At 39.7% G+C, this 27,824-nt stretch overlaps 1 protein-coding gene across 2 annotated transcripts in view; it reads right to left on the reverse strand.

Annotated features, from left to right (window-relative positions):
- The window catches only part of RELN (reelin), a 283,103-nt gene that overhangs the window by 38,777 nt on the left and 216,502 nt on the right, over window positions 1-27,824 (reverse strand). For both annotated transcript variants that reach the window (XM_050323631.1, XM_050323630.1), the window contains exons 29-43: window positions 27,432-27,589; window positions 26,327-26,534; window positions 20,863-20,939; window positions 19,134-19,292; window positions 17,114-17,302; window positions 16,608-16,881; window positions 15,176-15,316; window positions 14,907-15,084; window positions 13,406-13,490; window positions 11,015-11,197; window positions 9,392-9,563; window positions 9,207-9,309; window positions 6,526-6,755; window positions 3,526-3,746; window positions 2,403-2,550 (exon numbers count right to left, since the gene is read on the reverse strand). In XM_050323631.1, the coding sequence (XP_050179588.1) occupies window positions 2,403-2,550; window positions 3,526-3,746; window positions 6,526-6,755; window positions 9,207-9,309; window positions 9,392-9,563; window positions 11,015-11,197; window positions 13,406-13,490; window positions 14,907-15,084; window positions 15,176-15,316; window positions 16,608-16,881; window positions 17,114-17,302; window positions 19,134-19,292; window positions 20,863-20,939; window positions 26,327-26,534; window positions 27,432-27,589 (2,526 nt within the window). The remainder of the gene's footprint in view (window positions 1-2,402; window positions 2,551-3,525; window positions 3,747-6,525; window positions 6,756-9,206; window positions 9,310-9,391; window positions 9,564-11,014; window positions 11,198-13,405; window positions 13,491-14,906; window positions 15,085-15,175; window positions 15,317-16,607; window positions 16,882-17,113; window positions 17,303-19,133; window positions 19,293-20,862; window positions 20,940-26,326; window positions 26,535-27,431; window positions 27,590-27,824) is intronic.

Genomic DNA, 27,824 nt, shown 5'->3' on the forward strand with positions numbered 1-27,824 from the left:
AAAATCTTTTTCTGGTTTGATCTGCAGGTAGATCCGCTGGGAGTGGAGGCTGCAGAGGTACTGGGCAGACAAAGCTTCAATAAAACACCAGACCTAGAAGTCAATTAATTCTAGTCCTCGCTGCGAGTCACAGTTTCTCTTGCTACTATATATAACTGCTTTCACTATAGATTATATCCACCTCCATGTACCAGACATAACATATTGCTTGTGCTGTAAAGGAGCACTGGGTACCCCCATGGATCAACATATCAACCCTAATGGATTTGCTTCACTGCTGGCAAGTCTTTCTGCCTCCTCAGATTTACTCCCACATTCGCCACATAATTCAAAGGAAATAAACCCAGGTGACCTTGTCTCTGTTGCATCTTTCTGTGCATTGCTGTTCTTTCATCTCAATTTTTACTAATGTAGTAATAACCCACTCAAATATAGGTAACAATGTCTGGCAGATAAAAAGCAATTTTAAATATCTCTGTGCTCATCCCACAGATAATTTGCAAAGGCTCTGCCTATTTTGAAGCGGAAAACCAAAGTTTTTTTGTAAATATAGTAATGCTAAAATGTCTGGATATTCTTCTAGTAATTCAGAATTGAAAGGCATTGGATCAGTTGTGATACCTGAAATATTCTGCCCCTACTGATATTCCATGCTGTGCAGTTTTAGCTACTGGTACCCCCATGACGGCACTATACTGTCCCCTGTGTTAAATTTAACATATAGATATGATGGCAGTGTGCAGTGGATTGCAGAGTCCACTTGATTTCAGTCCCCAGGTGCTGAGCATGGTTTGCAGCCCCAACAGACAACTGCTTGCCTGGGTACTTGGGGATCTCCTCATAAGGAAAGGGGAAGTTTTAATGTGAATACTGGGTCTAGTACCCTTAAAAAGTGCTTGTTCTCATCATTCCTGGCATAGGCTGAAACCTCTCCCCAAGTCCTGTGCAGAACTTGGCACATTTGTGTCACAGCCCTGTTGTTGTGCTTTGCACGTGGCTCATAGAGTCAGTCTGGAAACGAAGAAAATCCTGCTGCAATTACTTGAGGTTACTAAAGAGCAGCTCCCAGCAACACCGTTGCATTCTGCCTTATTGTACAGAAGAGAACATACAGTTATTTGTTGATATCTGCTATTTTTCATAAGCATGTACAAGAAATTGAATGTTCTGCTTTGTTTTCCTAAGACAGAAGTAATTTATCTCCATATAACACCTTGAGGTCAATATATGCAAATCCAGCTACAGACTGTCATGAAGAAGAGATAAATGACAGTTCTTTGAACATGAGGAACAAGGAAAACATCATTTAGTCTAATGGAGCAACTTACAAGATTGTATCTTTTGTTAAACGACCTTTAAATTTCAGAATAGTCTAGGAAATCAAGTTAGTGCAAAGAGCTGAGGTTTGTATTTACCAATTTCTGGAAAAAGTTTGCTGTAAGGAATCTTACAAATTACAGGGATCCTTAATATTACACAGAATTGAGGGTTAGCTAAGTGCTGATATAAAAAATACAATGGTTAGATATTAGGCATCTTTATTCATCATGATGCTTTACAATTAAACCATTATTTAAAGCTTCAATACCAATGCTGACAAGAAAAAGTAGATAAAAAGCCTGTTAAAGTGTTTCCCAGAGAACATTAGAGAGGATTAAGGTGTTTACAAGAGACCAGTGGAAAGGTGTCTTGGAGAAAATGCAGTCTCTCCAAAGTAATAATATAAGGATATAAGCTAAGATACTGAATAAATTAGAAAATAATGCCTGTTTGTTAGCATGCTCACAATTAGAACAGAGTTTAATTTATATCAGTGTAAAATTTTAATGTGGCTGGCTTAGAATGTCTCACTCATCAAATATCTCCTCTGCAGGCTGTAACAATGCAACATAATTTGTAAATGCACTAAAATATTTGGTTTTCAGTTGCTGGTGACAGCTTGTTGGGAATTTCTCAGTTAATTACTGAGAAAAAATTGTGCGCAATAAGAAGAAAGCAAGCTTCAGAAATAAGGGAATTATGAGATGACAAATGTAAGAATTATACTTCCAGTGGATACTCCTGTTTCAGCAATGGCTTGTAATGCACCTGACTCTTAAGACATGCAATCGATTTCTCATGTATTCGATTTAGGAAACAAAAACTTGCATAAACTCCTGAAGGTGGGGCATCAGATCCTGGCATTCTTATTCAAGGGTAACAGTAACATTTAAATGGTCAACACAATTGCTAAAGTTAAATTTAATTTAAAATGATAATAGTATTTAAAATGGAATATTTGCTTGTGTAAGGACCACAGAATATGTCGGCTTGCCTTTACCATAGAAGTATCACATATGTATTATTCTCCAGTATGTTATTTCCTCAATGAAATCCTGAAAGAACTTTTGAAATTGTGTTACCTGGCTTGTGACAAATCTAGGTCTCGAGTCATCAGCATACGCAAGCCTTCTTCGTTAAAGAAAAGGTTGTTTCCTCCAGACATGATACCACATTTCCTTGATGGCTTTCCACCACTCACAAGGAGGAATCTATCCGACTCCAGCTGACCTGAATACACAGTGAATACATATTTATGATTTACTCTGAAGTGTTCCTACTGCAAGAGTATTACTTCCAGAGGAAGAGAGATGAATTAAAAATCACATGCTGACTGAAGAAATATTCAATGTTTCCGTTGCCATGCATTCTAGAAAGCTGACACAAATCAAAACAAAATAAACAAAATAAACCCATACGTATGAAGTTTGGGTTCTTAGTTTCCAGATATTCCCAAGATTTTCTACTTTTCTTCATTTTTCTTAAGATAACAACAAAGCACTCAGGTCTATAAGGAAACTCTGGGTACTATGCGGTAGCACGCAAGTAAGGGCTGGCAAAATTTAAAATGAATAGCAGCACCTGTGAAGGGATGAGTTGGGTTCACAGGTGCTGCTTTATTCAAAACATGCTATTCTTGCCGTGCCTGCTAGTGGGGGAAGCCTCGAGGGGGCTTTAGAGCTGTGTGTGTGAATGCTGAGTGTGCCCAGGCATGCACGAGGCTTTGAATTCTCTCCTGTCATCCCTCTCTTGGGGTCTGCTGTGGCTGCTCAGCAGTGGCCCCCACGGCTGAGACACACAGTCTGCTCTGAAACCATGTTTGCTGTAGGAAGGCCTGTTAGATTTCCCTTGTAGTGAGAAATCACCCAGCCTTAAAGCCCTCCATTGTGTGCTTCATTTGCACGCGTTCTGTCTGCGCGAAAGTCAAACTACCATCAAAGCATAATTTTCTTCTAAAATTATTTTCCACCTGCAGAGTTTCAGGAAATTCTGTTTCAATTATGAATTTGTATTCCAGCTCTAACACCATATTAAATATTCACAGACCGTGCTTGCAAATGACATCTAAACTACTCAGTTTGTGGCAATACCCCCACAGCATAAATCATATTCAGAAGCATGCAGGGGTGAGGAGTTTTTTCCCTTCAACCCTGGGTTCCACTAGGATGGACAGGCAGACTTCAGACCCCACCCCAAAGGAGATACCTTCAAAATCATCCTTAAGGAAGTCAGAGTTCTTGGTACTTATTTTGCAGGTTGGCCCAGAGTACCCGGGGTCGCAGATGCACTTGGTGCCGTTGACGCAGCTGCCGTGCCCGTTGCACATCTCCTCACACTGCGGGCCAATGTACACGTTGTCAATGGCCCAAGTCACAGGCTGGGATCCAGCAGGGTAAAATCCTTGGTACCACCTGAACCTTGCCAATCTGAAAACGGCATAAAGTGTACTTATTTTAAATAATAGCTCCATCTTTTTTTGTATTCCATATAATGTACCATACTATGCATATACATTATCCTTTCTGTTGGGACTGGATTGATAAATAGCTTAATTCTAGAAACTGACTGCTAGATCTAAGTTCCTTCAGTACCTCATGCATCTTTTTGCTGATGTTCAACCCAATACTGACAGAAATAAAAATACTATTCATTAGTTGTATTACCAAAACTGAATGACAGACTTGATTTTCAGGTTTTAAAATCTAACCCCTCTTCTCTCCGTCATTCACGGGAAGGATGAATGGCTGCAGCCTGATGAATTTTCTCCTGCTTTGGTGTACAGTGCCTGGGGCAGACCTGGCCACTTTCACCCTCTCCTGGAGAGTGAAATCCTACTTCATGCTTCCGTCCTGCCCCCAGGGGGAGACCACCCGTGGAGGTGAAGTGGTAGGATCTCACCCTCAGTTACACAGAAAGAAAACACGATCTGTCATGTCACTAGGTATTCAGCTTGGTTTTGGGTAGCTTAATCTTGAACTAGACTGATATAGCAAGTTGTTAATCTAAACTATATTCTCCTTTGGGTGCTGTTCTGTCATTTTTAATTTGCCTCCTAAGTGCTACTTGCATCAATGTTGCATATGAAATGGAACCAACTGGGGAAGGAGGGAAAACAAACTGAGGTGGGGAAAAGCACTCGAGAGACTAATTTTATTCCCAGTTGAGAAAACATTTTAGGGGAGGAAGGAAGCCAGAAGAATAAGAAGGGAAAAGCACTTAATTGCCTTGCATGTTTAATGTCTTGTTAAAGATATCTAAATTCAGCAGGTTAATCTATTGCACGGGTAGCTGACAATTTCTTTTTGGTCTTGATTTGCTAAAAGGCAATTTTTATGAGGGCATTTAAGTGACAAGGGATAACTGATGGGTGAGGACATTACTTAGAGTTTCAAGAAAGACCATGGTCCAGCTGGAAGTAAAAATCATTGACTTTAGTGCGCCCTGGGCTGAAGGACACAAGTGTGAGCTGGAGGTGTTGTAAGCTTCTCTTAGTAGATCTGTGCCTCACAGGTTGGATTTTTTTCCCTGAGACAGATCAGCTCCTTCTCTGAGGCTCACTGCTGGCGAGGGTGAAGCACAACGTGGTGTGCCTGAAGCAGAGAAACTACTGGTCTTGCAGAAGTCGGTTGGGGTTTCTTCTCTGTCTCAACAGTCCCTGGGCTTTTCCTTCAGAACATAACTGGAATACTAATTATTACTTAGAGCTGTCTGCTGAGGACATCAACATATATATATTGATTTCCAAAATTACATATGTAGTGGAAATAATTAAAAATGTCTTCATCTTCATTTAAATGTAACCACTTGACATGTCAGGGATGAAAAGTCTGGGATTTTTTTTTCCAGAATTATATAAGGGGTCAGCTTTGGAGCTTTGTTCCTGGCTATTCCAGTGGATTCTGGCAGAGAAAACCTGCCTTCAGCCCTCTGGCCCAAGAATTTCACGCACTGAATATTCCATGGAAGCTACTCTGCACTGCTGGGTTTGGCTGGCCATCAGCAACGGGCTCCTGGTGTGTTGGGGAAGGAACAGGAGGGAAGGTAGGCAAACAGGACAGAAACATTCAGGAACAGATACCATCAAAATAACTTGAAGGTTTAAATCAGTTAGGAGTGTGCATAGCCAAAATTTTCATTTGAGGGATGCGTTGATGGTTGGGTAAAGGGTCAAAGAATGCTTTTGTGCAAAACCAGAAGCACAAATGAGCTGCTGCAAGAGATGGTTACCTATTCCATGCTTGAAATGTTAACTGTCATAAACCAGAAAATTCAAGTTTAAAATTTAAACATTTTCTTAAATTATTAAACATGCAGGCTTTCCAAACTTGGTTCTCATCTTTTATATAGGTCTTTTCATACTTTCAGAGGCACATATGGGGTCACTTATTTAGTGGAGGGCCCATCGCATGCAGTACTTTCATAAACAGTCTCATCGTTGCATAGACTCATAAAGTCTCATAGTTGCACAGCTCATTTTCATTTATACATGCTACAGTTTAATCATTAATGATGTGATATTTTACATAAAGTGAGTTGATGCTAGAAGACAGTTTCCCCTGACAAAGTAAACAATACTGTTTTTACTTTGAAAAGTTACATATCATTATGCCTGCTAGTACATATTGTTTTTTTATGCTATGTGTTATCATCCAACCTGGTTTGTTCCACAAACTTAAGGTTTCTAGTGACTGAAGCAGTTAATTTCCTAATCAGAGAATTTTACAGATACACGAGACAGTGAGTATTTAGATCAGACCATTTCCTCACACTGAAGTAGAAGTAAGTTTATACGAGATCATATTTTACTGTATTTTCTAATGAAGCTCAAATTTCATGCAAGAATATCATTGGTGAAGTTAAATGGCTAATGCACTGCTTCAAAGAACATCTGAAGCACTTCAAGAACAGTCAGTTTTGTATTAATTTTACCATGCAGCCCACTTCCATTAAAATGCCACCAATTAAATAGATGGACAAATAGGAAATTACCTGTGGTTATTCTACATTAGCAATGAGGCATAATTTGTTTTGAGGAACCACCTGGACACATTCAGGGCAAAAAGCAGAGAGAAACTGGTCATACAGCCTGCTCTAGTGCCACAGTTCTTATGCACCACCCTTGTGCTGGGAGAGCATTTTGGACGAAAAACAGAAATGAAAACAAAGCAAGAAGCAGCTGGGCAGGAACAGAAGCTGGACACTTACCCACAGAGGTGCAGTTTGCCGAAGTGAATGACCTCCCTTCTCCAGCCCTGGGTAGTGCCTGCATAGTAAGTGCTGCTGGGGTGGTGCTCAGTGGAGCAGAGGGAGCTGAGGTGGCTGCTGCTGCTGTAGCACAAGGGGAGCAGCAGGTGCCAGGTTGCTCCCAGATCCCGGGAGAACTCCAGCCTCACCGGGTCGGCAGAGGAGCTGTCCGTGGTGCAGCCGATATTGATCTGGGGGCCAAGACATTAAATGCAGAAGATGACACAGGGCAGGCTGTGGGACTCCTCGTCAGGAAAATAGTGGGTTGGGAACTCATTTAACAGCTGGGATGATGCACTCAGGACATGTAGGTGAACATGAACTCTTGCACATTGCCCTGCTGTCCATGGGTGTATTACACCCTGGCTCATCATAAAATGAATGTGATATGAAATCCCCAACTACTTCTACTAAGAGAAAACTAAAGTTAATTGGACAAAATCCCAAAAGAGAGATCCAGCTAACACTGCTGGATCAAATACATCAGCTCTTGCAGTCCCCTGGCAGGTACTGAAGTAATCACAGCACCTAAAAAATGTGCATTTTTAAAACAAGAAATATTAAAATAAAAAGTGCAAATATAAATTTTTTGTTAAATTGCTGAGCTGCACTATGGTCCTATTTTATGTTACACTTCCTTCTCCTGCCAAAAAAAAAAAAAAAAAAAAAAAAGTTTGTGCTGCAGGATGTGTGCTGTATCCCTTTAATATATTCAGTGTTCATACTCACTGTCCATTTGCTCATGTATAATGGCAAAGCCTTAAGACACCAATAAAAGAGTATCATAACTGGATAGGATTTATATTCAGTGTCACACAAAAACTTAGTTTGGCAGTGTCAGACTTCTCAGGGTGTGCTTACAAAATTCCTGATGTGGAGAACAATAGAAAAGGCAGAAAACTGACACTGAAAACCAGTTCTACTTCTGAAAAAAATACAAAATGTTTTGTACAGAATCTGAAACCTCTTAAGACATATTTTCTGCATGCATACAATGTAAATTAGTCTGCTTTTCTTTTACACTGATATTATGATGTTCTTATAGTCTGTATAAAAGAAGAATTAGTTCCTTTACAGGATAACTCTGTCATATAAAATAAGATGTACTGTACTTACCATGCAATAAATAAATGATGAAATACAAAACCTGTACTAAAACTATGAAACATTTTGGCTTTTTTATATATCTTTGTAGCAAATAAGTGTCTTTCTAACATGCTGTTCTGTAATGAAAATCTACTTATTTCCAAATCCCAGTAATACTTAGAACTGTGTATGAATGTTGAAAGTGTATCCTGCATCAAATTTCCTTCATCACTCTTCAGTGCATATGAGTCCCATCAACCTACATTTGACTAGAAGGGTTGTCTACTCATCTGGAAGCTTAGAGAAATGCTTGACCCAATATAGGTTTTGACTCTTGAGACACAGAGAGAAACTCTACTGCATTATGCATAACTCCTTCATTTACACTAATGTTCTCAAAAACGTGAGCTGAAAACGATGTTCTTACCACATATGGAAGTAAACATGCAGATTTTATGAGGTTAATGCTCTGAAGACTTATGAATATCTTAAAGTGACCTCAAACATTTTTGTTCTACAGGCAGTAATCTATATTTTAAAACAGAAAATGGTTTACATTCAATAATTTATGAATTAGTTGCATGACAAACTGAAGTGTGCATGAGTACACAGCTAAACCCAGTTTTCTTGGAAAACCCTTAGTATCCTTTTAGTAATCATTTATAAACTCATATAATTTGCTGTTTAATGCTTCAACATGCTACATCTTTGTTAAAAGAAGCCTGGTAATTGTGTCATGGCAATTTACATGCCAGACTCTTTTACAATTTCTTAATGACAATATAATGACCTCTCTAAATTAACACATAGTAGGCTAAATGGTTACTCCCATCAGTAGCTCCCCTAGGCAATACACAGTTTAGATTTTAGGATAAATCAGAAACACAGTTTAGTTTAGAATCTGTGTTGTCATTGGGGTACCTGTTTCCACTGACTGTATGAGAAACACAAAAATATGGTCCTTATTCATAAGCTTCAGTTAACTCCCTGAGATGGGATGACTTCAGGCCATCATAACCAAACAAACAGCTTCATCTAGTGTGTCTGTGATGTGCTCAGGAGCAAAAGCAAAGCAGAATCTTGTCTCTCTGAGAATGCACAACAGTTCAGTTAAGCCAGCAAGTAGGAAAATTTATTTTCTGCTGTCACAGATGATGTTGTGGCTCTCCACTGGATGCTGTACTCTTATTGAACAGGCCGTGGAGTGACAATTTGGACCTTCATTATATTTTGCTCATCATTTTGCCTGCCAGTGCTGACTCCCCAACTCATAGGACATGGACTTTAACGCTATCAGTGTGAGTGTATAGGCATGGACAAAGTAGTGATTTAGGCAAGAAAGTAGAAGACTTTGAGGCAGAAATCTCCCTCATCTGTGCATTAAAAGCATCATGATACACCCAGATGAGGGAAAGTAATGTCAGAGCAATTACAGGGGAAATCAGACAGGGTTCTCTACTTGGCAATCATAAGAGCTGGGCAAATACAACAGAGCAGAACGTGGAAGAGCAGAACTCATGAAACCAAAGGCAAAATAACTTTCTGAGGATGGATACCTCAAATTGGATGATAGTATTTTCATTTACACTCAGGTCCCGTGTGGTAATGGAGTGCTCTCCAACTTCATTTGAAACAAATACCATAGCTGAATCTTCTTCCCTGTAAAAAAAGGAAAGGAATACTTTACACTCAGTTTATTACACAGCCACTTCTTCCTTATGTATTGCTGAGAGATGCTTACGGAGCTCTTTTAGATGAATATGGGCAATAAAGCCCAATGTTTCCACCAGGATAGAAAAACCAGTTATCCTCTTTAGGACCGAAGTCAAAGGTATCCAAAAGGATAATGGGATTCTTTAAGTTATTTCCATCAATAATGAGGTCATCAATAATCCAGATTTCTTCTTTTTTGCCTACAGAAAAAGAGAAATACTGCTATTAAGACATAACACCACTGTTATTAGAGGGCAGAACAGCAGCCAGTATTTATGGATTATGTGGAGAAGGGGGTGAAAGACTGGCTTCACTATTTTGATTTTCCACTAAAATGGAAATGGAAGATAGAAAGTTTTCACTTTCCATTAAAATAGTCCCCATACTGCTCTACAGTCTGACCCAACAAAATTAACTTTTATTCCCTAAATTTTATGGAAATCACAGCAAACTGAAGACTGAAAAACATATGTTGAACAATTATCTTCTATTTAAATCACATTTACTTTGAAACTCTATCAATCATCGATGTCTTCTTCAATTAAGAATCATCTAAATGGGCAGTTGCTATATAGCCCAAGCAGCCTGAAAGTGCAATTTCATTCCACAACTTTTTCCTTGCACTCAGAAGCTTGTGTTTGCCTGGGAAGAGCTCTTTGGCAGAGAGGAAAACTCTGAGTGACCTTCTTTCCAATAGATTATGTATTCATACATGTTGGAAAATTGCTGTTTTCAAACTGGAGAGGAAGGATTACATTGAGAGATCTTTTGTGTAACTTTTTTTCATCTATCTAAAAGTGTTTGAGTTGATCAGAGAAATTTGAAAGGCTTCTTTTTAATAAAATTTCTACTTAGGGATAATGTCAGCAAGAAAAGTATAGATAGTAGTTTTAGGCCGGATACATCAGCAGAATGAACTGGAACTGGATTGTCACGACCAGATTTAAATTTGGGGTTTGTTTTTGATAGAGATGTGCTAGGTATTTGCCTGCATAGAATAAATTGTTGCTGTTTCACCAAGTCTAAATGATCCCTTAATGTCAGTTTCTGCTAAGAAATGAGCTCAGAGTAACTGAGAGCAGAGGAGAGCTTTCTTCAGCTGTCACATCTCCTGTAATCAGGAGGAATGAGCTGCATTCCTCTTGTGGTTTTCTAGTCCTTTACAATTTAATCAAAAGATTAACTGCTCACTACATACTCTTTCTAAATGGGTTTTTAATGCCTAGTTAATTCTGAGTAAGGTAGGCCTAGTTTGCATTTACACCTGGGACACTTTTGTATAATTGGAGCATCCTAGTGGGGCCTCAGTGTAAATGAGAATAGGGTCCATTAAAAATAATGAGAGGAACCTGAGTTAACTTTATTGGTGTTGCTTGATTGCCCACTCCCTCCAGGGCCAAAGCTGATAGTCTTCTGTGCACAATCAAGGGATATCAGGTTAAGGTACTTTCACTCTAAAGCATACAACAGCTTTGTATGAACAGTAAACGTAATCCCGTGGTAATTTTAATTGAAGGAGTTCAAAGACAAAAAAATACGAAAAACATGATTTAAGAGCCTCTGTAACTCTTCAGTTCAAAAATCCCAGCCTGCTACAGATGCTGAGCTGTGCAAGTGTGGACCTGGATTCCCATGGGTGTCTCTTCCTTACCGTTGTTGTAAGGTTGCCAGAGCCTGAACCGTGTCGCGTTGTTTTGGGCTGCGTAGGGCAGAGGAACGTTAATAAAGAGGACATCTGTAGTCTGTGTGAAGTAAAACTCATCTATCAGGTGCCAAGTGATGCCGCCGTTGACAGAATATTGCAGCAGGATGGAGTGAGACCTCTCGGGGGTGCCTGGAGCAGAGAGGACATGGATTTACCTTCACTAAAATCTGGTGAGTTACAAAAATGCTTCTCCAAGTATAAAAACAATGAGGTTCCTCTGACATCTGTTACAAAGCATGGGCTCCCTCTAACAACAGCTTAAGCTGTTGAGATGTTATATAGGTATTGTACACATACATCTTCCTGTGCTTTTCCTTGCTTGTTTGTCTGCAAAATGCTAATGAGTTAGGACCTAAATTTACCTTGTTGTTCATGATATGTACGGCCATATTTAATTACTCAGCTATCCCAGTGTTACAGGTTTTTAGATTAGAACAAACCAGCTCCTTCTACTACAGACATTTTCCAGTAATTCCATATTTATTTGCTTGTTTTTCTCAGGTTTTCTCAGGTACATAGACCTTATCCTCACAAATTTAGAGTCTTTGGCTCTGATTGCAGACACTGCTATGAGCATAGTTGTGCCTGGAAATCATATAATTGATGGAAAACACTGAGGATCACTATTAGCATGTTTTAACAACAACAAAGCAATATTCTGTGCTTTAAGTTGGGCCTAAATATCAGAGGAGCTGACAGTAAAATTTGCATTTTCTAACTACCAGCTCCTCCTTTTTCTTTTAACTTAGAGCTTTAAAGAGTGAAAAAATAAAAGGCCCTTTACAGCCCTAGCTATTAACACATGCTAATTAGAGCCCAGTATTTGCACTTGATGCTGGTTACTGTACACAAGCTCAGCCCCCAGCATATATAGGCCTATGCCTAACCTGCCAGGAATATCAGTTCCAAGTGATGGTATTTCTGAGCTGAATTCTCACTCAGACAAATTTACACTCTCTGCTCCCTTCATGGTGTGGCAGTGATGGCATGTCCCCAAAAACTTAGTCTGAGGGTAGAAACCAGCAGAAGAAAAAGACTAAGGGACAGTTTCTTCATCCCTGACTCAGTGTCCATTACTGTGCAAGTTTCTCCCATGTTCTGTTCTTACATTAACCAAATTTGCTGAAACCAAAGTGTCTGATGCATTAATTTTTCATATTTTGGCAATGATCATGTATAGAAATGTTTCCAAGGCATAGTTTTTGAAAGAAGTCTTCACAAAAATTTTGCTTATAAACATGGAACATTTGGCATGTTATTGTTTTGGGGCATGGTATGTTTTTGTTTATATAAAACATGTTACTGTTTTCTATCTTTTTGATAAAGTACTAGAAATAGTGCTAAATAGCCAAATATATATGATCAAGTGCTTATTAAAGGAAATCAATCACAATTCCAAAAGCCTGATTTTTACTTATACATAAAGAGATTTGGCTAAGACACTTTTAGGAAGAAGAGGTAGTTCAAAACTGTTTTCAAGCTGTTGTTGGTAAATGGTGAGTCAGTCAGGGTCCAGTCCCAGAGCACTGAGCATCCTGCAGAAGTTATGGATGCCTTTCTTCCACCAAAGGGAGAGGAGTTTTTGCACATTCAGAATTTGGCCTGGAAGTGACAATTCTACAAGCAGTGCTGGGAAAAACTGAAATTGCAAGTAAGTTAGTAGTTCTCTACCATGTTGCTCCTGACTTGGATGAAATTATTTTGCAAAGCCAGAGATGACTGGGGCTTGGAGCAGAGTGAGACAGAATCATTGGATTGAAAGTCCTTGTACTAGAGAAACTGTCCCAAGCTTGTTAAACCAATGTGTAAACCTGTCTTGCAAAGTCTGACTATTCTTCATATACAATCAAATAGAATTGTGGAGTTTTAGTCATCCCTAAGATATCCACTAGGTAGTCAAATGGTTAGAACTTTTAATCCAGTGGAATGAAGCTTGAAAATGAAAAACCCTGTAGTTCTCTACAAGTCCCTTAAGTAATTTATTATAGGCACCATTTTATGACCTAAAAAATGATAAATTCATTTTTCCCCCAACATAGTGGAAAATCTCTAAAAAATCTTGATCCATTTTGTTTCTCTTCTGCTCAAATACTGTACTAGGTGCGCTGTTTTTGACACCACTACAGTTTACTTTTTTCTTGGGAATGGCACATATAGCCATGCAGGCTGGTAGCAAGGTAAGGATGATGCAAAATTTCAAACAAGTTCCCATATAATCTATCATAAACTCATCATCATGTACACTTAAGTTGAAAATGTAAATTCATATTCTTTTCTGTGATGCTACTATGTACTAATAAAGCTAGAGAAGTGATAGGAAATCATCAGTGATCTTACCTTTGGCAATAAATTTAAATGAAAACTGGATGTACACGGTATTAGTGCAATCTAGATCTCTTGAAACAAGCATTCTCAGTCCTTCCTGCAAACACAGAATGTAAATGTGAATCTCAGTTCCCATTACTGGAGATGTTCTGCATCTTACTGTTGCTTGGATGTTGTCTGCTACTGACTGCTAGTGGCAGCAAGAAAGGCAGTGGTCTGTCCCACACCTTCTCCCAGGTAGAAAATGGGGACAGTGATAGTTTTGGCAAAGTGAGCCTCAGCAATGGAAAGGGATAGACATGGAGATGTGTCCCACCAGAGGCACAGCCAGATGATCAGGTACAGACACAGGTACAGCTCATTCATGCTCTGAACCACTGGGATGTGATCTGATCTGCAAGCACTGACTTAGGCATTAAGTCCAAGCTGCTATACTCACATTTTATGCAAATTGTATAGTAGCCAAGCACCCTAATTTCCAGGCAGGAACACTTCTCTCTAGGAGTTCTTTTCTGTGCCTCTAAAAATATTTTCTAAAAATATGCTTTTCTGGGGCACCCTCTTGACTTACTTAGAACAGTAAGGAAAGGGAGCAGACAAGAAACTTCAGTACCCCCTGTTCAAGTATAGAGATGAGCTCAATGTTGTGTGGATGCTCAGGCCAGACCCAGTCAGAGATCTGGCAAACTACATCTCAAAGCTTCCTTTTTTTCTCAGACCCATTCCCCCAGGGGAACAATCAGCAGGAACAAACAATCCATATTTTAGACAATTCACATCTTGTGATTTGGGATTTAAATAACCTAAAGATGTTGAATTGGAGTCAAAGCTTTGCATATAAATTTTTCTAAAGAATTAGTTTATACATCAAACTTCACTTTTTGGGGGGTACCTGAATTGACAGTGTCAAATGAAGACTCATGTGTGAACTTAAAATTTGTGTGCTTATGTAAACAAAAGTCTTTCTATTATGCATTTTGTTGAAGAACTGAGAAGTCCAGAAAATATGATATTTCCTGGCCTTTTAAAATCTGTGATTAGCAAAGAAGTATTTAAAGAGCTAGAAAACATCAAAACAATAGATTTGAGTAAAATACAGGCTAACCACACAAACATGGTTAACACAGACTACAGTCCTGACTCATTTGTATTATTCAAAATACTAAAAAGCCAACCAGGAGATTTCGAGATGACTATAATGTGTACCATATTTCCAAATAGTTCACTTCACCTCAAGAATCTTGGTGCAGAGATTTTCTTTGGTGGTTAAGGAGGAATTTATTCCACAAATGAAAGTAATACCCAACAAACAGATGAAACTCATTTGTTTATAAAAAAGACAACTGTGACAAACATGGTGCATGTTTAGGGCAGGAAAAGATGAAAAATGGAAATGTCAAATTCTAGCCTTAAGACTTTGATATAAACATATGTGGAAAACAGCAAAAAATTTATTTTCTGTTTTTAACTCTACTGGGTTTTATTCATTTTTTCAGTGTAAGTAATCTCTGACCCCTTTGAAAATGAGAGCTGTTCCAGACTTGATGGTGTCACCGTTCAGGTTTCCCCTCTCAGCACCGTAGACTTCAGGCCAAAGGTCTGGATGCAAGTTACCATTGAAATCATCCTTCAGGACAGATGGCAAAGGAAGGACTGGGACACAGTATGGACCTCCAAAGCCTCTGTCACACCTACCAACAAATGGGGAGGAAAAGGTGTTATCCATCCAGCCTAGATAAAACACTGCTTTCTGCAAAGCAGGTTAAGCAGTTTTCTACTTACATGCAATGACCTGAATCACAGATGCCGTGACCTGAGCACATCCAGGGGCACCCTGTAGCCAGGACCACATTATCGATAGCCCAAGAGTCCACACCAGAAGCGTAGTTGTACTGAATCCATCTGAACCGTGTTCTGGGAGAGCTATTCAAAACAGAGTAAATGTATTTCAGGATTCAAAATTTCTCCTCCATAAAGTGCTAAATAATGAAGAAAATCCCACAGACTTCAGGAAAAGAAAAGCATATTAATAAGCACGGCCCCCTTATTTGGAAACGATTCATATTCCAGTTGAAACTCGAAGTTTCAGTTTCTCAGGGTTAGTTTTTTAGGCAAAATTCCAGCACATTCTAAATGAAGGTGCCCAAAATGATAATTGAGAAAGAACATTGCTGCAACTCTTGCTGATCCGCAAAGTGGTTGAGCAGAAGTGAGTAGTTCCATTAGCATTTGACAGCTCCATGTGTTGCTAGCAGAGTGGAAACAATAAAATTGCTTTAGTAAAGTAAGAGGTGATGAAAGTTCATTTATACTAAATGTTGTGTAAAGAGAAAAACAATGGTTATAAATGTTCATATATATATAAGAATGTATGAATATATACGCACAAACATGCACGTGCATACACACTGCTGTCCTTGCTGACTGCCTTCATATCCTCAAAAGAGGAAAGTATTTTGGAAAAAAAAATTGTTTGGAAGATTATGCATGGTCCTCAGGAGAGAACTACGGAATTAGAAACCAAAATGTGAACCCCAGTCCCGGTTCAATTACTGTGTGTCCATTTTTACCACCGTATTTTCTGGGTGATGAAATTTGCAGGGGTAATGTGTGGGGTGCTGTGAAGAATTACAGATCTATTCAGAACAATGGTAAGCAATATCATCATCATCTGTTATCTCTGCACTAGAGGTTTTATTTAGAGAGATGGATGCCAGCATATCTGCCACATCCAATTATAACCACGTGAAATCACAAGGAGGCAGGCAGAACTCTCCACCCGGTGAAAAGGGTGAGGGTGGCATGTCCGGTAACATGTGTTTTGACTTGCTGAATGTCATGACTAACATGCCTAAATGTTGGATGACAACTTATGTAGAATGACAGAAAGCAGCACTGTGTGAAAGGATTGGTTGGGGTATTAATTCTTGCTTCTCATTTCATAAATGTTAGAAAAGCTGGTTTAGCATTCTTGTTCTTACTGTCATAGATTACAGGCAAGACTTAAGAATTCACTCATCAAACTTGCTACTTCTTTAAGTTCACATTATAGCTGATGAAATATTTTGAAGTGAAATTTAAAATTCTAGTGGCGTGACAACACACATTTAAAAATTTAAAAGACACACAGAACATTCCCAAGCTGAGGGATGTTTGCTCAAATTAGATCAGCAAAACCTTTGTCATGCTAAACAGCCAGAAGAGCAGTGCTCACTTGGTTGAGGGTGGGAGGTAGACAGTAACTCTCTTCCAGTTCTGGAATCTTTCTGAAGTGTAGATGGAGCTCTCGGTGTACTGCTGACAGCCGATTGTTGGAGGGACACACTCCTCTGTCACCAGGTGCCAGTCTCTCCCATTGTTTAGAGAATACTGCAGGTGAATGCTGTGGGAATTGCTGTATGGCTTGCTGCAACCCATGCTCAGCTCAAACTGCAAGAAAGTGGAGGCTGATACATGGAAGTCCCAAGTCTCAGCATAACGAGGTTTTCCTAAGAAAAGAGAGACAAAGGAAAACAAATATAATAAGTATACCTTTAGCATATGCTTTCAGTACTGTCATTCAAATTTGTTATCTCTATCTTCACCTTTTTTCAGCCTTCTCTTCCCCTCAGATTACTATGTGCCTGAATTTGTCTATTACCTCCCATTTATAAAACTTGACCCATAAATAATCTATAAAATGCACTCTTACAAAATGTAGCAATGTTTGATGACACATACCAATGTTTTCACTGAACATCAGAGCTGTATCCATAGACAGGCAGTCGATGTCTACTTGACCTCCTTGTATTCTGTACCAGTTTGCTTGTAAATCCACAGTTCCATCAAATTTATCCTGGAAGCCAGTCTGAGAGCTGTCATTCATCCCTATAAGGACATCGTCCAGAGCCCACTGAGCTGAATGCTTCCCTATAAAAACCAGAATGGACAGGTTAGTGGAGCCCCTGTAAGTTGTTTTTTCTGACCATATGTTGTGTTCATCCAGTGAGCAGTGCTCACTCTATGTGACTAAAGATTAAACAAGACTTAAACAAGACTAAAACATCACTCAAGGATGCACCTGGACTCAAGAGTATGTTTGTATTACGGATGAACACAGGTATTTCCCTCTTAATTTCTTTAGCTTCAGTGCCTTTTCCAGCATATACTCTCCCTGTATTTGAATGAGACTCCCTGAGCCCCTAGATTGGGGATTTTCATTTTAAGGGTCACAACTTTCCTGCCATTCCCCACCGCTAAATTGGAAAGGCCTCTGTCTAGTGCCCAAAGTAGCTTTTGTATAAAGCAGAATAGTACACAAAGGAAAATGCTCAAGGCTCGGGATATAGAAAATATTTATAGAAGTGCTGTTCTCATTCCTGGAAACCTCTCTTCTCTTGCTCTCCAGCCTACAGGCATTTCACTTTCATCATCATCTCCAGCCCATTGCTTCAGCCCTTCATTTCAATTCACCTATTTACTGAAAAGCTGAAAAAAACATTTTACTGAACAATTACTGCCTTCACAGGAGAGGAAGGAGAGCCTTTACAATAAATTGTGAGCTTGCAGCTATATGGCAGGACTTTTGTCTTGCCACTATGAGGAATGTGGGTCATTGCTGATAGGACCACTGTGCACTGAGGTATGGCAGACAAAGGACAGTCCACAGAAGAACTAACATCTGTAATAAGAAATGGTTGTCATCAGTAGGTGCTAGTATGGAAGATGATATTTCCACCTCCAGTCATAAATTCTCCCTTCTACTGGGAGCCACAGGGCTTCCATCAGGTGGTCTTGGAGCCATCACTCTCAGCAAGGAGAGATGTCATCCGGGTGCTGCCAGAGCAAGTGGCCGTGGGAAGGACACAGGTAGGGAGCAGCAGGTCTGACATGGCACCACTCACCAGTGCAAATCATTATCACAGAATGATGGTCTGTGGTGCACCACTTGCTGATGAGCACTTTTTCACAAAGGAACTGCTTCTTAACTAAGTAACATCCCTCTTGCCTTGTCTACTCTCTTCCCTAGTGAGGACAATTAAGTCCAGCAACTACAGTGTAAGAAAAGTATGAATAAAATCAGCCATCAAAATGATAAATAATACCTGAGAAGCTGCATGCCATAATTACCTGAATGTAAGCTGTGTGCTTTGCTCCCCAGGGAATTGCTGTTAAAATGTACTTTGCTGGATTTCTGAATATCACCTTATTTTTCCTGTAGGGATCTGAGAGATGCTGCCTTGTGCAAAGACAAGGCAATCAGGACACTTTTAACAGTGGTAATGTGCCCCAATGCAAGGTGGGAGCTCTCAGAGTGGCTGTAGAAATCAGTCAGTACCAGGGCTTTACTTTGAGCTGAGGACATGGGAAATGGCTGAGTGGGTTTTGCAAGTGCAGCAGAAGGCAGGGGAGCTCCTGGGGGGGAGGAGGAGGTCCTGTTTTGGAGTGTGGAGATATTTTCTTTTTTTTTTTTTAAATGAAAGATTTTTTCCCATCTTCTCTGTTATCTCAGCATCTTTGGTTTAAACTTAGCTCTTAAACAATTTTACTCTTAAGCCCACTCTTCAGCTTGGTGCTCTAAATGAGAATCACGCCTGCAGTGTGACTCAGGAAAGCCTAAATTTGCTCTTAGGGGACCCAACTGTTCAAAATGCTGTATTTTTGGTAAGCTGAGGTTTCTGCAGAACATGTCCATATGAGTAGCATTGACATGTGGGTTGTGTAAAGTTGCTTAATGAATTTTTAGGATTGTCTTGCTCACCATGTTGTGGCTGCCACCAGCGGAAAGCAGTGGCAGGGGTTTTGGCCTCCCGAGGTAAGTCTATGGAAACAATCTGGGGTTCCAGGTATGACATGAAGTCCAGCTCTCGCAGCAAATGCCAGGTGATCCCATTGTCATTTGTGTATTGAACAACAAGCCCTGTATTTAAAATTAAAACAAGAAGTTAGTCTCACTGTGCAGAGCAAAGCTGGGGGCAATTCATCCCTGCACTCAGGAACTGCCAACCCCATCCAGGACATGCCTTTTGACATCTCATGGAGTCACAGAATATGCTGAGTTCGAAGGGACCCACAAGGATCATTGAGTCCAACTCCTGGCCCTGCACAGGATCATCCCCAAGAATCACACCATGTGCCTGAGAGTATCACCCAAACGCTTCTTGAACTCTGTCAGCCTTGGTGCTGTGACCACTTCCGTGGGGAGCCTGTTCCAGTGCCCAACCACCCTCTGGGTGAAGAACCTCTTTCTAAAATCCATGCTATCTCCCCTATCCTTTTGGCATCCCCTGGTCCAGGAGCATTTTATGGACAAAGTCCTACTGCAAAGCTGACACGGGTCACCAGCTGCCACCCATTATCCTGCCTGTCTTCACCAAAGCCAAAGGATCAAATTTTTTACAGTCTCAGTTGAAACCAATGATTGTACCACAGCAATGACAGGAATAATGTTACTTTTTTATACAGTATTTATTACATGTTGGGTATCCTTGAAGTTTGTGTGGGACACTGTAATTCTGATAGCTGACACATGGGTAATGTATACAAGCTCACAGCATCCTTGGAAGTTAATTAGAATATTTAGACAATTTAAGATAGTCTTTCCACCATACTCACAGTATGACAAATCCTAGGACACAACAGAATTTTGAATTCACTTATGAGCTCATCAAAGGGGATAACAAGAAAGAAGAACCTATGTATATTTCTTCTCTTAAAACTCTTTTATACTGGAGTATGTTCAAAGATTAATGGACTATTTTTTTGGGTCTTATAGTGGTGCAAATGAGAGGAGAATCAAACCCTCCATGTAATCTATACTATAAGATGACAGCTTTTCTCAGTGAGTCAGTGAGTCAGTGTCCATGTAAATGCCAAATATCAGGAAACAGTCCACTGATGGTAAATGATTTATCCTGAGAGGTAAATTCAGTTTTCTCATCTACCAGATGTCAGTGGTCTGCCTCCATGCAACTAGACCACTTTACATGGGGAATCTGCTCCCAAAACTCTGCTGATCCCTCCCAAACACAATATCAGGCCTCCCACCCCAGTAACTTTTAGCATGTGAGTAAAACAAGAGAGAAATTAATTTATTCAGACTAAATAAATTTTCAGCTGCCACTTTATAATTTTGCATTTCAGGGAAATCATGCATAAGCTTGGTTTGGAAGGAAATTTTTTATTAAACACACTGGTGTAGTTGAGAAACTGAAAAAGTTTAAGACACACAACTCTTCTTCAGGGCAGAAATGTAGGTTGCCCACTTTATCCTGAACTTGGATTTCATTCCTTTTATCTCAGAGCTGAATAAAGTTCTGTGTACTTGTAAATTTACCTATTTTCCAACACTATCAAGTAGTCTAATAAAAGTTATTACACCTTGTCTTGTAAACAATCTTTTTGATTTTTTTTTTAGAGGCATCAAAAGGCAAAAATTCTGCAGAAGATGCAAAGTACAAGAAGCTTATTATAAAGAAGTGAGGCTTTACCTTCATTCCTGGCTCTTGGTCTGTTGCAGGAGTTACCAACAGTCTTGCTTCCGATTTGCACATAAAATTGAACTAGCCTATTAAAAAAAAACAGGATAAAGAAGAAGTGTAATTATCTTCTGATAGCACAAGATCAGTCAAGATAATTTTCCTCTCTTAACTAATGAGGCATTTTCAGTTAGGTGATTATTTCAGGCTAATTGATTAGGTAATGTTCCCAGAGAAATCAAACATGGCTATGGTAAACAGTGGAGGACCCAAAGCAGTAGAAAGTGATATGGTTTATTAATACTATACCTAATAATTGAATTTTTGGAGTGAGTAGCAAAATTTAGCAGTTCTGTCTCTCACAAAATGTGCAAAATCTCCAAAGCAGGCAGAGCTGCTCGTTACATCAGATCAGTCTCTTGTAAATGGAAATTAGATAAAGCTTAGATACAGCATTAGAATTGTAATAAAATTATTATATCCCCACTAAAGCATCAATCCTTTTTAGATCCTTAAATTTTTGATGTAAACAACTTTCAGTGAAATGAGCTCATTGAACATTTTGTGAAGTGGACCCTTTCATTTTGAATCTATACATTTTGATTTCATTGAATATCCTCTTGTCCTCACATAGTGAAATGCCAAAAAAAGTGTTCCTGATCTGCTTTTCTTGCAACCTGCCCCTGTAGTCAGTGCTTTTATCACTTCCCTACCTTCTCTTATTCCTTTCTACTGCAAACCATGGCAACCTTTTCATGTGTTTCTCTGCATGAATGTTTTTCCACATCCTCAATTTTCCCCAAAACTGCTTTCTGCAAGCCTTCTAAAGCCACAAATGCCTTTGAGACAGCCTTGCTGGTTTTGACAAAACTCTGGATTGGCCTGGAACATCCACATTTAGCTATATCTGAACTAATAAATACCCCATCTTTGTGCTCCAAAATATTGTTAATTTTTTTTTTTCCAATCTGCAGTGATGCCCTCGTATTCTTGCTGAGCTGGTATTTTTAATTGTGACTCTGTGGTTTCAGAGTAGTTTACATTTCCTCTTAGATGCACACTATAGTGTTATGCAGCAGCAATTAATTTCAATTAATGTCCTGCTGCTCACTCACCAAATTTCACTGCATGTCTCAGACATTCATCTGAGTCTTATTGGGGCATAACTAATGTAAAGAGCATTCAGATGATTGAGAATGCCATCACCCCCTCATCTACACCTTCTTCACAGGTTGTGTGCATTGCACACCCAAAACAGCACCTGAGCAGAGCCCAGAAACTGGACTCAATCCCATGATGAGTTTTTGCATTCTGCAAGTTGGCAATGCCATTCTCCTCCTTGTTTCCCAGCCAGTTTTTAAATTAGGATGTTGAGAAACCAGGCTTCATTAATCCTATTGCCTGTAGATAGCTTCTTTATTTAAAATACTACTCTTGAGGTGAATTTGTGTCTCTGTGTGAAGAAACAAGGCTTGATTTATCACTCAGGTAATTCCCCACAAGGATAACTCTTTTTGCTTTAGGAAATTTGGTCCTAATTTTTGTAGTGACTGGTAAAATCACAGACCAGCCACAGGACTGCAGCCAGAGTCAGTACAATGCAGACAGGACTCCAATTTCCCGCATCCACTGCTACATACACAGTATCATGATCCTCTTCTGATTCTAAACCCAACCACACTCCATTTCTGTTCTCAAAATCTGTATCTTCTATCTGAGATGTTTTGTGTATCCATAGGGACTAGGACAAGCCTGAATATCCTCATCAATCTCACTTCTAACATAACCCCATAGATACCTCAAGAATCATCAGGCTCACAGTCCTACATCATTTAGCCAGGTAGGTCCTGTTTGTTTGCTGCAGCTTTGTTGTCTGAGAAAGTATTAAGGAAATAAAACACTAGACAGAAATCTCTGAGGTGAAAAGATTTACAGTTCCGTGATAAAATTCTCTTTTATGCTTGTCAAAAGTAAAGATCATTAAAAAGCAAAAACACAGGACAAAAAAACCCCTTTCTGCAGAAGGGTGAATCACCCCATCTGATCCATAAGTGTCTGACCCAGAACATCCCTGGGATGGTTGTACAGTCATTAGCAATGGACTCTGTAAAGTGGACAGGAGCCAAGACAGCTGACAAGCCAGATGTCACCACTTGGAAAAAATATATATATTCCATGTTTTTATCTAGCTGCCAGGTAGATACTGTGTGCAAATGCTCCTACTGAACAGATAGTAAAGAGTGTCATAAGGGACAGGCCATCAAAATAGGAGGCAGTAGCTCATCAGCAACCAGAATGCATCCATGGATCAGATCATCAGTTGACACAGGAGGATGGAAATACTGCCAGTGAAATTGTGCCTTTGGCATACTGGGCGATGCAAGAGGGGAGAGATGGAGGGGGTTTTTGAAGTGTAAGGCAAAAAAAGTGATCTGGGTGAAATGAATTTTGACACAGCTCTCTTAGTGCTATGGGACATTCTCCTGATATCTATCTGGGGAAAAAAAGTGTAGTCATTCATATAAAGGAAAAAGGAGGCAATAGGACAAACAAGGCTATGATTATGATATCACTTTATGGATATATTAAAAATTGAGTGGGTTTTTTTTTTAATGATCATTGGCTTCAGGGCACAAGCTTTAGTTTTAAATTCTCTTAGTGTGACATCTGAGTTTGGGAGTGTCCTGTTGGGCTGCTTCCCTGAGCAGCACAACATACCTCAGGCTGACAAATCTCAACCCCTCTGGAGCAGAGTGAACCAGGAACACTGAGCCCCATTGGACTCTGCTCTGCTGGAAGAGAAGGGTGAACGGGAAAAGGGACTTTGCACTTGAAAAAAAGAAGAAAAATTATTTAAATTCCTTACATAAAGTTTACACTTTACATTCAAAAAGCTGTAACTGCAGCAAGATGATGGGGAAAATGCATAGGTAGATATGCAGCAATTGCAGAAGGAAAATAAAACTTTAGTGTCTTGCAATATTTTTCAATTTTTCAATCAGGCTCTTCCATGCCTGATTTAACAACAACAAGATCTTAAAAGGTCTGGGAAAACACTATTAACCTGAAAAATAAGCAGCTTAAAAATCTACTGCAGGAGTCTCAGCCTTCCTATTCACAGCCCTCAATCCACATATCTAACAGTATGTCTTTCAAGGCACATTTTCCTGCTGTTTACCCAGTCACCAAAACCTCCCAACCAAAAAACCCTTGCAAAAATAAAAGATAACTGTTCGGGGGCTAAGATGACCCCTAATAAGATAGCTGAATTCTATGCAAGGCATTATTGAATGCAAAAAGTAATACCAAAATGGGAAAAAGGGCTCCCCTCTAATCTCCTCTTTCAAGTGATATTAATTTTAGCTCCAACAATGAAAAAAAAATTCTAGGCTTAGGAATTATTTTCTTTTTAGGGGATGGGTCTTTCAGTTAACCCCTCATACCCTCACAAACTTAGTCTGCCTTTACTTTTAGTGAAAAAAGACCCAGTTTATGTTACAAATGGTATCAAACATTAAAGTGAGATGCATCTGTTCAGGGCCAGGTGTCTGAAGCTGAATGTCTACATTATACATAGCCAACACAGATTGCCTTATAATTAATGAAAGAAATAAATACATGTTTCCAGAAGACAAATCACTGGCCTTTGCTAGACACTATTTTAGGAAGAGCTGTGTTGCCCGTTTGAAGCAGCTACTCTCGTCTTGGAACACAAAAGCAGACTGGGGTCATTGCTGTAGTCTAAAGAGTCCATGCAGCATGAGGGGGCTACTACTCTTTAGCACAGACTGAAGAAAGCAAAAAATCCATGTTAGTCCCATTTGTATTTGAGAATACCACTGTGTTTGCTCTGTCTAGCAAACAGCTCAGGGATATGGCTTTGAGCTTGAACTGTTGAAGGAAGTTAACCTCCTCACTGTCATGCTTGAAAAAAATGAAGTGCTGATGTATTTTGAACAATCAGTTGCAGCAGGAGAGCAGCTCACACAGTGAGTACATGCTTAGAGGAGAGATCTTAGTTGCTCTTATCAAGTGTCTGTCTGGCCATTTATGTTCTAGGTGCCTTTCTAAGACACCAGATGACCATGTTCTTGTGCAAAACAGAAGCAGTGAGATTAAAAAAGTCAAGAAAGAGAAATGCCCAGTATTTTAAAACTTCTTTTGTCCTTTAAAATGGTTCAAACTCTCCAAAAATGGAAAGCTATAAAAATGAATATCTGGCATTAAAGTTGGTTTCAGAGTAATATTAAAGCTAAAGTAAATACTTTTCTTTTATAAGAAGATTTCTCCATGAAAGAAGAAGTAGCTCAGAAATACTGCTTGACTATAGACTTTTTGATGATGTGGTTACATCATGGATGCTTCACAGGACTAACAACAGGTGTTTCAAAGATGGTGGAACAGAAGTGCCCCGATCTTCCCAGAGTTCCCAGAGACAAACATGTGCTTGTCCAAAGCATATTTGTCAAACAATTAATTACTTTAAACTAATTTACAAAATTATATAAATATATTGTGACAAGACAGGCAGGGGACAGAGGGAAGGCAGCTGTTGCGGTGCTGGGCAGTGCCAGGGAGCAGCTTAGGATGTCCCCAAACCTGCAGCACCCACACTGCCCTACAGAAAACCACTTGCCCGATCTGCAGAGTGGTAGCAGTAACTTGTGACCAGTCTTTGCTGAGTGATGTCACAAATTAAATAATAGAGCAAATCATGGAATAACTCTCAGAACAGTGTTTGTCAGGAGAAGTATCTTTTATACAGCTAAATGACATAATTGTAGGGTGCATGAGGTTTCAGGTGGGAGATCCCTTATGAGATTGGACAAAGGAGCAGCAAAGTCCAGACTAAATAGTGGTTAGAATTAACAGCCCTTTGTTTGTTCTAATTACATTAATCAGTTAGACAATTTGAGAGAAGAGGATAATTGCTGCCATTGGAGCAGGATTCAGTAGCAGCAGGGAGAGAGGTGAAGGCTGGTTACCCTCTTGGCTATGCAGAAATAATTCACATTCCATTCCTTTACACTTCTGACAAGTGGGCTAATTCACAACATCTGGCAAGTAGACAAAAGCTCCTTGCTATGCCATCATCATGCCTGCAATTCAACACAGTCAGCGGAAAAGGAGTTTTTCTCTCCAGTTCTGGGCAGAGCCTTAGTTTTTGTGCATTCGCATGACCATGTTTTCTGCCTGTCCACCTACAATACAATGCAAACTATCTTGAAGGATGGAGAGTTAATATTTTATTTTTTGTTGCTATTCCACTGTTCCTAACCTAAGTATTCTCTTTCAGGAAAAAGAAATAGTACATCAGAATGAACAAGTAAGTATTTTCTCTACCTTTAAGATTTCTTGTACAGACTGTGATTGCCAGAAAACCACTTCCAACTTTTTCACATCTACACTTGCAACAGGGCAGAAAAGATAACACAAATACACAGGCAATTGTGAGAAGCAGCACTTGAGGGTTGACCTGATATTTGTGGTGTCCAGGGGAACAGTCCTCGCCTCCCTTTTGCCGGGTCCATTGAAGTAGAGAGATTTTCCGTCGCTGAGCACACCACAGCCTGTCCCAACCTGACCTCCTGTTATCTTGTACCAGAGAGGGCTTAGCTTCCTCTCAAACCTGTCGAACATCTCACTGTGATTAGGCACGTTAGACACACAGGTTCCATGCGATGCTTCAAGAAAGAAAAAAAGAGGGAAATGCTTTGGTGAAACTGTGCTGAACAGAGTAAGGGTCACATACAGTACACTGGCAGATGGTTCTGTTGCATCCACGTGCGACAAAGCACTAGGCTCTTCTAAGAAAATTCCCCCATGACTGCACCTTTTCAAATCCACTTTACAAATTTTTGAAGGCAGAATAAGCCCTCTTCCTCTCAACTCTAAGATGGCTTATTTCACTAGGTGAAAAATAGCCATGCATTATGCTGATAAGGCATTTTTTGTAAATAGAAAAATATTATCCTTTGATTTTATTTTAAACAAATCAAACAAAAGATGTAAGCTTATTGCTTTGTTGGTATAGAGGGTTGAAAAGAGTCCAGTGTACAACTGGTTGTGTCAATCACTGTTTTTTCATAGGGTCTGGGTTTTGGATTTTTTTCTATTTCAGCATAAAGGCACCTGAAACTAAAAGTGAGCAGAATTTTCCGCAGAAGGGCCTGTCAGAGCATATGTTCCCTCCTGGTCCCATGCCATCTGATGGCCAGAGGACTCAAAAATGGCAACGATTCTTTTGAAAATGATCCAAACGCTTTTAAGCAGACTTTTCAGTTTATAATGTTTTATTTTGTTTTCTCTTTGATTGCTAGTCCCTTCCCATTCATGCAGATGGTGATGTTCAAAGATTGTGATTGCCAGAAACATCAATGGTGTCCGTCGCCTTCAGCTGCGCCGCTTTGCCTGTGCTGAATTTTATTTAACAAAGCAAAAAGATTCTTGCTGGCAGCCCATGAAATATGTGCCATCATACATTTTTCCAGAGTACCGGAGAGGAAAAACAAGATGCAAGATTTGCAGCTTGAAGTCAAGCCAATGCTTCCAATAATCTCACCTGAAATGGGCTGTCTTACCTGTGTAGCCCAGGTCACAAAAGCAGACCCCTGAGACACAGTCCCCGTGGCCATTGCAGTAGTTGGGGCAAGGCTCGGAAATGTAGACACCATCCAAGCCGAAAGGAGGCACACTCTTGTGGGAGCTGCTCTCCTGGATCCAGCGAAATCGAGTCTTACTGTAGAGAAACAACAACAAAGGACACGATATTACTATTCCCAGCTTCCGTATCTGCTGCTCTGTCCTGTATGCACCAGTGTGATGCAAAGAGCAAACACACGGTTTTATCAACAAGACTGAATGATTAGACATGACTCTGAAGATGCCTTTTACTACTCAGTTCAACCTGGACTACTCATTACATATTAAAATCCCAGAGCTCCATTTCTTACACTACTTACAAAAAGAATTCA

The sequence above is a fragment of the Myiozetetes cayanensis genome, unplaced genomic scaffold, assembly GCF_022539395.1.
Source record: "Myiozetetes cayanensis isolate MyiCay16 unplaced genomic scaffold, myiCay2020 scf3, whole genome shotgun sequence".
In the NCBI taxonomy this organism is placed as follows: Eukaryota; Metazoa; Chordata; class Aves; order Passeriformes; family Tyrannidae; genus Myiozetetes; species Myiozetetes cayanensis.